The sequence below is a fragment of the Zootoca vivipara genome, chromosome 11 (assembly GCF_965207765.1).
Source record: "Zootoca vivipara chromosome 11, rZooViv2.hap1.1, whole genome shotgun sequence".
NCBI lineage: Eukaryota > Metazoa > Chordata > Lepidosauria > Squamata > Lacertidae > Zootoca > Zootoca vivipara.
This window is the reverse complement of record NC_142594.1, coordinates 53,669,964-53,682,789: the sequence shown is the minus strand read 5'-3', so window position 1 is coordinate 53,682,789 and position 12,826 is coordinate 53,669,964. Positions and strand designations below refer to the sequence as shown.

At 49.3% G+C, this 12,826-nt stretch overlaps 1 protein-coding gene across 1 annotated transcript in view; it reads right to left on the bottom strand.

Annotated features, from left to right (window-relative positions):
- Positions 1-12,826, bottom strand: part of WNT9A (Wnt family member 9A) — a 59,667-nt gene that overhangs the window by 4,046 nt on the left and 42,795 nt on the right. The window contains exons 2-3 of the mRNA XM_035129647.3: positions 9,560-9,819; positions 5,728-5,990 (exon numbers count right to left, since the gene is read on the bottom strand). Of these exons, the coding sequence (XP_034985538.1) occupies positions 5,728-5,990; positions 9,560-9,819 (523 nt within the window). The remainder of the gene's footprint in view (positions 1-5,727; positions 5,991-9,559; positions 9,820-12,826) is intronic.

Sequence of the window (12,826 nt, the reverse complement as noted above, 5' to 3'; positions counted from 1 at the left end):
GTTATGTGGTCTCGGCGGCCGCTCCCAGTCACCAGTCTAGCTGCCGCATTCTGGATTAGTTGTAGTTTCCGAGTCACCTTCAAAGGTAGCCCCACATAGAGCGCATTGCAGTAGTCCAAGTGGGAGTTAACTAGAGCATGCACCACTCTGGCGAGACAGTCTGCAGGCAGGTAGGGTCTCAGCCTGCGTACCAGATGGAGCTGATAGACAGCTGCCCTGGACACAATTCAACTAAATCACAGAGGAGAGGGCTGTCGGTGGCTACTAGACAGGATGGCTGTGCTCTGTGCCTCCACAGTCAGGGGCAGCAATGCTTCTGGGAACCAGATGATGGAAACCGCAGGAGGGGAGAGGGCTCTTGTGTTCAAATTCTGCTTGTGGGCTTCCCATAGTGGGGGCATCTGGTCAGCCCCTGTGAGAACAGGAAGCTGGACTAGATGGGCCATTGGCCTGATCCAGAAGGCTCTCCTCCTCTTCTGACGAAGGCAGCAAGACTGGGAAGGGCAAACACGGATATTATCCTGCCCAGGGTAACAGCCTCCCCTTTCATGGTGCCCCTCAGATTTGTAAGACACGCTTGAACAGACATACCTCACCGGAGGGGGGGGGGAGGTGGAGTGGAAGGGAAGGGAACGAGAAAGAAAGAAAGAAAGAAGGGGTCAGCCCTTTGGGGGATTAAGGAACTTAGCAACGCTCCAGAGAGGTAGTCAGAAAGTTATGCTTAATGATACTTTGCTGAGAAACATGGGCAAGAGGCCGGGGGGGCGGAGAGGCAGATTTAATTAAAACATCACTTAACTCTGGCCTGGTGGAACAAAATCAAGTGTGCTAACACTCTGACTTTTCATTAATGGGACACAAAAGGGAGAATTGCAATCGAGGGGGGAGATGTTTTCTTTCCAGGGGAGGGGGAAGGTACCATATGCAGAAGAGAAGGGGGGGCATTGGTATAATTATACAGCCGCTCGTTTTAATATACATGAAAATCATCCAGCAACCTTGGAGGGTGGAGAGAGAGAGAGAGAGAGAGAGAGAGAGAGAGAGAGAGAGAGAGAGAGAGGTCTGTGGTTTCTCACTCCAGCTTCTTTCTCCACTATCCCATTCCCAAGAATAGTTGAATGAACTGGGATGGATCTGGCCTGGTGTGTGTGTGTGCGTGTGTGTGCTTTCATTTTCTTTTTTTAAAATAAGCTGCAACATTCTTAGGCTTGTTTTTTTCCTCCCCTCACCGAGAGAGAGAAAGAAGGAGCTTGGCCAAGTCCTTCTGGCTAATTACCTCAACCCCCCGTGCCAGACAAGCTGGCCTTGTCACCGGCGTTGAGGTCATATCGTAAGCGCTTGAGCGAGGCATGAAATGGGCGCAAGAGGGGTCAAAGAGGGCGGTCCTTGCACTCTTCTGGGGCAAAGAGACACAGCTGAGGTGGGTGTGAAAAAAAGGAGAAATGAAATCCTCTCCGGGAAGCAAATTTTCAAAGCGGCGGCAAAGGGGGTGGGCTGGATGGCAAGCATGGCATTGGAAGATCTGCGTCACTCAGAAATTCTTCTCTAGCGCGGGGTCAGGAAAAAGGTTCCCCTTGTCCCCAAAGCAGCAAGCAATCCCGCCTGCCAATAGCTCAAAGGGTCGGGAGGTAGAAACCCGTCTACTGAGCCTCAGGAGAGCCGTTACGATCAGAAGCACAGCAAGTGTGTGTGTAATGGAAAACACAACATTCCATACCGCTGAGAGACCACCAAGCCAGGGCAATGGAGAAGACACTTTCAGAGGGCCCAACAGGCCTTCCTATTTCTAGAGTGTATTTCTCAACGGGCACAAAGGAGGGTGAAGACCATTTGACGCAGCTCACCTTTAACGGCAAACCTACTAGCTCTGCACTCCCCGAAACATTACGGGAACAACAACAACAACAAAACCACAGCCACGCTTGGAAATGCACACTTCTCTGAATTTTGCAATGCCGCTTCTGAGCCAAGTACCATCCATAGAAATGCATGTGTTGGAGGTAAAAAGGGAACTTACAAAAAATGCATTATGTTCCAGGAAGCAGCTTTGCAAAAGGGACGTTTTAGGCAACGTTACGTACAAGAACAGGTGGTTCTAGGAGAAATTTGCACCCAAAGGCTGGTGAATTTTCAGAACTTAAAAAAAATGAATTGCATGGTAATGTGGAGAACCAAACTTAAGCTTCGAGAAATTGACATAGATTCCCTAATAGATTCACCTGGGAGTCATAGTTGTGTGTGGAGTTACAGAGCCAGAGAATTCCTCAGTCCCCTCAAGAGACAATGCCCAGGATTCTTTGAACAGGGAAAGTTCTGTTAGTTAACAGATAAACATTTGAAGTGGGATGGGGCCTGGCCACTAACTAAGCAGAGCAGGAGGCCAACAGGCCATGGTTCACCAAGCCACCATGGGCTTATAGAATGGCGGCCGCAGGGCTAAGGAAACAGATTTGGAATGGAGAATTGTGCCATTTGCCGGGGTGTGGGGTGTGGGGCCGGAATGGCAGCAAAGCCTAGGACAGGTCTTAAAGCTCCCTTGACTGTTTCTCACACCCCTAGATTAGAATTTAATCTGTGCATACAGCAAGCATCTCTAAATCACCACTGCTGGGAGCTATTCAGGATAACCCAAGGAAAGTCTCTATTCATACATCCATCTGATAATTTAACCAAGAGATGTCCAGCCCACTTGGAAGCATCACTCTGTAAGCTTAAGAGCGACAAACTCGCCTTTTTAATAACAACAAAGAGCCAAAATCCTCAGAGAAAAGTGTTCTGTACACACTACCACTTCCACCACCCCCACCTGCCATACTGCCACAGAAGTGTGGGGAGGCAGGGGTTACTGCTATAGGGTCACCTGGCTCCTAGTTTCACAGTTAAGGAGCTAGGTGGGAAGGAACCAGCATGGTATAGGGGTAAGAGCATCAAAACTGGTCCTGGGAGACCAGGGTTCAAACCCACATGAAGCCACAAAGCCCACCAAGTGAGCTTGAGCTGGTCACTCTTCTCACCTAATCTACTCTCCAACTCCCGGATTGAAAAATCCGGGATCAGCGGCGGCACGTCACCGGAAGTCGCTTTTACGCGGCGGCGCAACACCGGAAGTCGCTTCTACGTATGTCTGGACATGTGTAGAAGTGACTTCCGGTGCCAGCGCCACCCGATTTCCAGTGCCCAGACACAGACAGAGTGGCACCGGAAGTTGCTTCTACGCATGTCTGGACATGCGTAGAAGTGACTTCCGGTGCCAGGCTGCCCGTGTCTGCATGTCTGGGCACCAGAAATCGCATCTGCACATGTCCAGACATGCGCAGACAGCCGGGAGCCGGGACATGGCTGCCGGCAGGAGCTTTACGGGATATTTACGGGATATAATCGATTTGGGGTAACAGCGGGAAACGGTAACAAAATACGAGGTTTTCCCGCGAAAAACGGGAGGCTTGGCAGCTATGCCCTCATATGGGACATGCTCCCCATCCACACAAGTCCTGCGCTTTGAGGCCAGCCTTCCCTATCTGGACCCCTCAAGATGCTTTGGCCCACAATTCCCAGTGGGCAGTGGTCCAGAACATCTGGAGGAGGACACTGGGCCAAGAAAGGCTGTGCTAGGAAGGGGAAAAATAGGACAGAAACCAAATCAAGATCCTTGCCGGAAATGCCAGCTTTTCCGTTCCGCCAGAACCTGCAGATTCTAGATCTGCCCTACCCAAAGTACACGCACAAAACTTTTCCGACAGCTCTCTGTCTCAGGAAAGCTGCATAGACACCCATGCCCACGCCCCAAAGCCGTCCCCATAGCAACACTCCTGCGAATCTTCTCAGGTCTGATTAACACACTGCTCAAACCCAAATCTTATTAGTGTCAGCTTACCGTGATCAGTTCCCCTCCCCTTTATCCCCCCCCCCCCGCAACCCAATGGAGGCTCTCTTTGTTTGCAGTGAAACAGAATCTCAGTGACTTCAAACCAGCTTATAGCAGCCTTTAGGTTTGGGGTGCTACTGCACTTGTTGTGAAAGCCTAAGTGGCAACAAGGCCTTTCCGATACAGGACGCCACTTTTTTGGAGGGTTGGACAGCAGGGCCAGGGTGGAAAGAAGGTGATCAGATTCTCGAGTTGCTGGAGTGGAACCCCTTTCATTCCCCCCACTTGAACTGCACCAGATTTCCACAGTGCTTGTTCTTTTCCTGCAAAAAGTCCCATTTGGGAACACGACAAAGTTCTCTCCCCCTCAAAGGCAAGGGGAGAATTGGCCTTTGATGCAAAACCTGACCTGCCAACTCTGTCTAGAGAGTGGGGAGAGCCACATTGACCAACAAGACTGCTTCTGACCTTGGAAGATATCATGGCTAGAATCCATTGATAGCCTTCTCCTCCACGAATTTGTCTAATCCTCTTTTAATGCTATCCATGCTGGCAATATCAGGACCACAATACCTCAAGCACTGCCTCTCTCCGTATGAACCTACCCAGACCCTGAGATCATCTTCTGAGGCCCTTCTTCATGTGCCTCCTCCTCGAGAGGTCCGGAGGGTGGCAACACGAGAACAGGGCCTTCTCTGCAGTGGCTCCCGCCTTCGGAATGCTCTCCCCAGGGAAGTTTGCATGGTGCCTTTATTATGCACCTCGGTCCAGTATACCTGAAGAAGCGTCTCCACCCCATTGTTCTGCCCAGACACTGAGGTCCAAAGCCAAGGGCCTTCTGGCAGTTCCCTCCCTGCGAGAAGCCAAGTTACAGGGAAACAGGCAGAGGGCCTTCTCAGTAGTGGCCCCCGCCCTGTGGAACGCCCTCCCACCAGATGTCAAAGAGAAAAACAACTACCAGACTTTTAGAAGACTTTTGAAGGCAGCCCTGTTTAGGGAAGCTTTTAATGTTTAATAGACTACTGTATTTTAATATTACAGTGGGACCTCGACTTGCGAATTTAATCCGTTCCGAATGCACACTCGTAGGTCAAAAACCTCTTAAGTCGAGTTTCCCATAGGAAAAGCGGTTTCCCATAGGAATGCATTGGAAACGGAAAAATTCGTAAGTCGAGGAAACCGCAACTAAAACCTCGTAAGTCGAGGAAACCGAATCTAGCCGCGAACGGGTTTTCCGTTTGGATGTCGGAAAAATAGTAAGCGTGCGGCCACTTTTTCCGCTCGTAAGTTGAAAACGTCGGATGTCGAGGAGCTCGTAAGTCAAGGTCCCACTGTATGTTGAAAGCCGCCCCCAGAGTGGCTGGGGAAACCCAGCCAGATGGGCAGGGTATAAATAATAAACTATTATTATTATTATTATTATTATTATTATTATTATTATTATTATTTTATTAGGTGTCAGGCCTTTGGTTGATCTGATTGACATGCTATGTCCTTTTAAAATGTGGCTCTTTCTTGGGGGAGGGTTGTTACTGGGTTGTTTTTTTATTTTGATTATATTTATTATTATTATTTTATTATTTTGATTATATATAGAATCATAGAATCGTAGAGTTGGAAGAGACCACAAGGGCCATCCAGTCCAACCCCCTGCCGAGCAGGAAACACCATCAAAGCATTCTTGACATATGCCTGTCAAGCCTCTGCTTAAAGACCTCCAAAGAAGGAGACTATTGTAGCTTTTCTGTTGATCTTTTCTGTGAACTGCCCTCAGACCTCCGGGTATAGGGCAGTATATAAATCCAATCAAACAAACAAACAAACAAGAAAAACAACTGCCTCCATCACTTGCAGAGCCTCACCTTCATGCCAACCAGGTTGTTGTGGAAGTCCACCCTCGCTCGCAGGTCCTTGTTGGACTTCTTCCCCAGGAACTCCTTGACAAACTTGTTGCTGTACTTGAGGTTGTCGCCGCAGCCGCCCCACTGCCAGGCCTCCCGGTTCTCCAGGTCGGGGGCCTCGTCGCAGGTGCATCGCTCCATCCGCCCGGCGCTGCAGGCCTTGGCCATGGCATGCGTGAGTCCTGCCGAAGAGATGGCATAAAGGAAGGCCGTCTCCTTGAAACCTGCAAAGGACAACGGCATCGTTACCCAGAGGAGGGTGGCACCAGTTAGGCCAACAGAGCTACACACACACACACACACACACACACACACACACACACAAACACACACACACACACAGTTTGGGTTTACACCTTTTAAAAGCCTCGCCATATGTTTCAAAGGAGCGTCTCCACCCCCATCGTTCAGCCTGGACACTGAGGTCCAGTTCTGAGGACCTTCTGGCAGTTCCCTCACTACAAGAAGTGAAGTTACAGGGATCCAGGCAGAGGGCCTTCTCGGTGGTGGCACCCAGCCTGTGGAACACCCTCCCATCAGATGTCAAGGAAATAAACAACTATCTGACTTTTAGAAGACATCTGAAGGCAGCCCTGTTTAGGGAAGTTTTTAATGTTTGATCGTGTTTTAAATATTCTGTTGGGAGCCGCCCAGAGTGGCTGGGGAGGCCCAGCCACATGGGCGAGGTATAAGTAATAAATTATATTATCCTTGTGGCCCACAGAGTGTGCATAGAAGCATTAGGGCAGTGTTTGCTGAAAATGAAATTCCATAGAGGTTCCGGTTTCCGCCTGCAGGAATGGCGGACCTGTTTTCCATCTCTCTGACCTTCGTAAGGAATTTGGCGGTTGCTAGGGGAGTAAATGGCAACCCCCTACCCTCTCCGGGGGTTACGGAGAGGGGCCGCTGGCCCGCGATGCCCCCTGACCCACTCCGACTGTTTTTGGAGTGGGGGGAGCTTGGGCTGAGCACTTACGAGGGCCAGGACTCCCGGACGCTAATCTGCATGGCGGGGATTTCCATGGTTAAAGAAGATAATTAGGCTTAAATCTATGGACATACTTCAGAAGGAGGGGAAGAAGCGCTGTTTACTGCTGAGAAATTTATGCTGCTGAAAGGAGAGGAGTCAAAGATTGTACTGCATCTGGAAGAAGGATTGATGGGGACGGAGCGATAAGGGAAGTGAGTTTTTATTTTATTTTCCTTCATATTGCTGCATCGTACCTTCCCGGACGCGATGTCCTGGCTTGTTTGGAGTGAAAGAGAAGCAAAAGACTGTGTGAGTTGAACTTTATAACTGTTGTTACTGAGCATATTTTTTTTAAAGATGTGGAGTTGCCGATGAGAAAAGCCTCCCCCTAGTCGGGCGGAAGGGGTTCTGGACGCGCTCGGAGGATTTATGAGTTGTGACGCACTTTAAATTGGAGCAGCGACCTGAAGCTAAGTTCAGCTATAGGGCAAGGAGATCCATTAATTTACCAAGAGTTTATGGTTTGATGTTTGGGTCTCCTGCCTGAAAAAGCTGTAAATTCTATAATGATCGTGAATCTTCATGGCTATGAGAGAAAGCGAAAGTGATTTGAGCTTTTTGAGATGGCGCTGCTTCGGGCTGCTTCGACGCAACAAGGAGCTCCATTAAGAAGATTTATGGGGAGGCTGGACTGATTAACTCACACAGGAGAAAGAACATCTGTGAAACGTTGTTTGATATTTATCTCAGCGGCTGGGAAACAATCGGATGAAAGTGGAAAACATCTATGTGACTGTAAGGGGAAGATCTGGATTATTATGAACTTGGAGGACGATTTGAACTTTAGAAAAAAGACGGCAGTGGACAGTTGCGAGGAATTCCCAATTTCTTGAAGCATGGGAACCCAAATAAAAAATTCTTTAGATGATTTGGCATAACATTCGGTTTGATTGATATATATATGTGTATAATTTGAAATATTGAATGTGATATAATTGGTTTTAATTGGAAAATTAATAAAAATATTTTTAAAAAAAGAAAAAGAAAATGAAATTCCATAAGCTGGAAGGCTGACTAACATAGCTTTTCTAATAACTGAAGGTGAGGCGTTTATGCAGTGTCTAGCTTCTGCCCCCCTCTAAATGGCAGACAAAGCCAGAATCATGAAAAAAGGTATTCTCCATGCACACAACAGGAACCAGCTTTTGCTTAGAGTAGCTTCTCCCAATGTTCCTCAACATGGTGAGTCAGGTGACGCCTCCTCAACCCTTTAATCCCCTGGGAGATCAGGGGAGAGGGGAGCTTGTTGCAGCAGGAGAGGGACTCACCAGTCGGACTCATCTCTGCCTCTTGTCCTCCTCCTCCTCTCCTGCTTCAGCTTCAGCCTCTGATTCTGGACTTCTCTCTACCACAGACTCTCGCAGCTCACTAAGCCCTGTTGCCTACAATCATAGAGTTGGAAGAGACCACAAGGGTCATCCAGTCCAACCCCCTGCCAAGCAGGAAACACCATCAAAGCATTCCTGACAGATGGCTGTCAGGTCTCCGCTTAAAGACCTCCAAAGGAGGAGACTCCACCACACTCCTTGGCAGCAGATTCCACTGTCGAACAGCTCTTACTGTCAGGAAGTTCTTCCTAAGGTTTAGGTGGAATCTTCTTTCTCGTAGTTTGAATCCATTGCTCCGTGTCCGCTTCTCTGGAGCAGCAGAAAACAACCTTTCTCCCTCCTCTATACGACATCCTTTTATATATTTGAACATGGCTATCATATCACCCCTCAACCTTCTCTTCTCCAGGCTAAACATACCCAGCTCCCTAAGCCATTCCTCATGAGGCATCGTTTCCAGGCCTTTGACCATTTTGGTTGCCTTCCTCTAGACACATCCCAGCTTGTCAGTAAACTTCTTAAACTGTGGTGCCCAGAACTGGACACAGTATTCAAGGTGAGGTCTGACCAGAGCGGAATACAGTGGTACTATTACTTCCCTTGATCTAGATACTATACTCCTATTGATGCAGCCCAGAATTGCATTGGCTTTTTTAGCTGCTGCATCACACTGCTGACTCATGTCAAGTCTGTGGTCTACAAAGACTCCTAGATCCTTTTCACATGTACTGCTCTCAAGCCAGGTGTCACCCATTCTGTATTTGTGCCTTTCATTTTTTTTGCCCGTGTAATACTTTACATTTCTCCTTGTTAAAATTCATCTTGTTTGCTTTGGCCCAGTTGTCTAATCTGTTAAGGTCATTTTGAAGTGTGATCCTGTCCTCTGGGGTATTAGCCACCCCTCCCAATTTGGTGTCATCTGCAAACTTGCTCAGGATGCCCTCAAGCCCATCATCCAAGTCATTGATAAAGATGTTGAATAAGACTGGGCCCAAGACAGAACCCTGTGGCACCCCACTAGTCACTACTCTCCAGGATGAGGAGGAGCCATTGATGAGCACCCTTTGGGTTCGGTCAGCCAGTTACAAATCCATTGAATGGTAGCATTGTCTAGCCTCTGCAGCTAGCCTCCTCCCCCCAGTCTGTTCCCTCTTCTCCCTCTGACCCAGGCATCCCCAAACTGCGGCCCTCCAGATGTTCTGGCCTACAACTCCCATGATCCCTAGCTAACAGGACCAGTGGTCAGGGATGATGGGAATTGTAGTCCAAAACATCTGGAGGGCCGAAGTTTGGGGGTGCCTGCTCTGACCAATTGTCATCCCACCACCAATCCCGAAGCTGTGGGAGCCCTGAGGGCCAGACAGAGACACCCGGAGGGCCACATCTGTGGCTCTCGGTCCAGAGGCTCCCCCACTCCCACCCTCTGACTGCTCACCTCTCTTCAGAAGGCTGGCCCGATAGCGCCCCTCGAGGGTGCAGTTCCACCGCTCAAAGCGGAACTGGTACTGGCACTCGAGGGCACTCATGCTGATGGCCTCCATGAGGGTCTCGGCCACACCGGGATCTCGCCGGCACATCCTCCGCTGCTTCTTCTCCAGCTTCAGGCGGTCACAGACTTTGTAATGGGCTTTGACGGCAGCTTCCTCCATTTCTGAAGTCAGAGGGAGGATGGTCAGGGGTTCATTCCCAGTCAACCTTTGGGGAGGAGAAGAAGGCGACCTACGTCAGTAATCTTGAGGCTCGGGCACAACGCAGCCTCAAGCAACGACCTGCCATCATGTATGCCATATCCGTGAATGTCAATGGGTGTGTCATATCGCTCCTGCTATTTCCAATGTCCAAGGTACGTGCACCATTCCTTAAATAGCCTTAAACAGCACCATCCATGCATATAGAGCAGGGGACCCCAAACTAAGGCCCGGGGGCCGGATGCGGCCCAATCACCTTCTAAATCCGGCCCGCGGACGGTCCGGGAATCAGCATGTTTTTACATGAGTAGAATGTGTCCTTTTATTTAAAATGCATCTCTGGGTTATTTGTGGGGCATAGGAATTCGTTCATTTTTTTTCCCTTCAAAATATAGTCCGGCCCCACACAAGGTCTGAGGGACAGTGGACTGGCCCCCTGCTGAAAAAGTTTGCTGACCCCTGATAAAGAGGAAGGCAGCGGCAGGCTTGTGGAAACCCAGAGGTTTGAGTAAAAATGAACCAAACCCTTGGAAAAAATGAGTTTTTTAAAAACCCAATGAGGACTAAGCACCCTTAGCAGCCATGAACTGCAACTGCTGGGAAGAAAAATCTGATGCAAAGGAGGAAAGATTAGGGAATGGACTTGAGTGGTTGGACTATTGAATAGCAGCACTCCACACAAGAGTTTTGCTGCAACTTTAAAAACATCGTTGTTCAGAATGGATAATAAAGGTTTTGCGTGGCGCGCCCCTGTTTCACAACCAACCTCGTTCAAAATTAAAAGCTGGATTTCAAGCGTGCGTGCCCTGATCTCTTCTTGCAGTGAAGTCCCAGTTGCCCAGTATGAAAGGTCTGCTTCAAGGCTTCCCCAAGCTGGTGACCCCCCCCCCCCGCCACTCCAGAGGTAGTTGGCCATAACATCCCTGGATGTGGACTGCACTTGCTGGGGCTGATGCGAACCGTATGCGCAAAACATCTGGAGTGAAGCAAGTTTTTTGGGGGGGAGAAGCCTGACGAAGCCTCAACTCATGGGCAAATGCAAGGGTTTAAGCCAGTGATTCCCAAAGGGGACAGTATTATCCCCTGGGGGAGTGGTGGGATCACCTGGGGGCACTAAGAGGCAAGGGGGCACTGGAAATGCTTTGAAAAGCTGGTACCACTGATTAAGTTCAATTTTGTCAACTTAATTAAACTAAGTAGCTGTAATTAGATTTAATAAATGAGCAATTCCTTGTTACTGTTTTGCATTTAACTTCTCTTCCTTAGTAGGTCGTGCAAGCTGCTATTCTGAGCAATGCTCTTTCTAGGGTAGAGGGATGAGTTTATGGAACCAAGGGGGCAGCGGCCCCAAAAAAGTTTGGGAAACCCTGGTTTTTAAGCTCTCTGAAGCAGGAAGTGCTAAGCAGCCACCCATGCGCAAAAAAGCAACCATATTTCAACCATCTATTCCACGCACAGAGCAGTCCTTTCTGGAGAGCAGCCCGCAAGCTCCCCTCCCCGATATTCCTGTACCTGCAAGCCCACCCGGATCCTGACATGGCTTAAGGGCCCAACTAATTTTTAGGAGGGAAGCCTTCAAAAACAAACCAACCAACCCACCAGGAACACGGGTCCCTCCCTGTTCCTTCTCCCAGAGCTGCTTCGCAACACATGGCCCAGCTGCTCTCTCACAAAAACGTGCAGCAAAGTGTAGCCAGGACAGTGTTCCCGGTGCCGGGTGACAACATGTTGGATGGGGACCAGGCTGGCACTGGCTGTGGGGGGTGGGGGAAAGAGGTGAACACAAGCAGCAGAAACATCTGTTGGAACTGCGACCAGGATTGCTGGCCAATCACCCGAGATCCTGGCTCAGGATTTCCTCTAACCAGGTGTCAGGGAGGGTGGAAGCTGGAGACTCAGAAAAAGCTGCCGTAAAGTAGTTGGGGTACTTTTCCCCAGCGTTAAAAAGAGGAAACACACACACAGAGAGAGAGTCACTTCTGGTGCCAGAATTAGGGATTGGCTAAAACTGCCGGGAACTAAGGATGTTGAGCAAGAATCCTGAAGTCATGCTGGGTTCTGGTCCTCAAGCGAGGGCTTTGGTTCCGAAAAGAGGCTGTAATCCAGCATGTTCACAAAGGTGGTGGGTGGATCAGGCGAAAGGCCTGTCTAGTCTTTCATCCTGTTTTCACAGTGGCTGACCAGAGGCCCCAGTGGAAAAGCTGGGCCCAAGGCACAGGAGCCTTCTCCCCTCCCAGGAATGCCTCCCAGGAATGCCTTCTCCCAGGAATGCCTTCTCCCCTCCCAGGAATGCCTCTGACAACAGAGACAGAACATAGCCATTGTGGCTAGTGGCCATCTAGAGCTTTTTCCTCCACAGATTTGTTTAATCCTCTTTGAAAGCCATCCAAAGTTGGTGACCCTCACAACCCATAGCTACCAACTCTCCCGTTTTTCGTGGGAAACCCCCCGGATTTTAATCCGTTTCCTGCTGGTCTCCTAAATTGGAAAAAAAATCCCGGAAATCCCCCGGATTTCCTACCTGCCAGGGAAGCTCCGTTTTGGGTGCTGGTGCCGCCAGATTTCCAGTGCCCAAACATGGGTAGCACAGCACCGGAAGTCGCTTCTACGCAGAAGCGACTTCCGGTGGTGCGCCGCTGCTGATCCCGCATTTTTCAGTGGGAGACTTGCCAGGAATGTCACAACCTCCTGTGCAAGGGAGTTCCATGGTTTAACTCTGTGCAGCATGAAGAAACATTGTCTGGAATCTTCCAACATTCAGCTTCAATGGGTGGTACCCACTGGAGAATATTCACTTTCTCCTGTCCATGCAGAATTTTAATACACCTCTTATCATGTCCACCTCCCCTTTAGTAGTCATTTCTCCAGACCCCCAAAGCATCGCAACCTTTCCACATAGGAAAGGTTTTTCCTGCATTTGGTTAACCTGCGCCTTTTTGATCTCTGGGCTAATTTATTGCAAGTAGTTCTATGCCAACTATCCTGTGGTGCTTGAAAAAGTTCAAACAAACCCA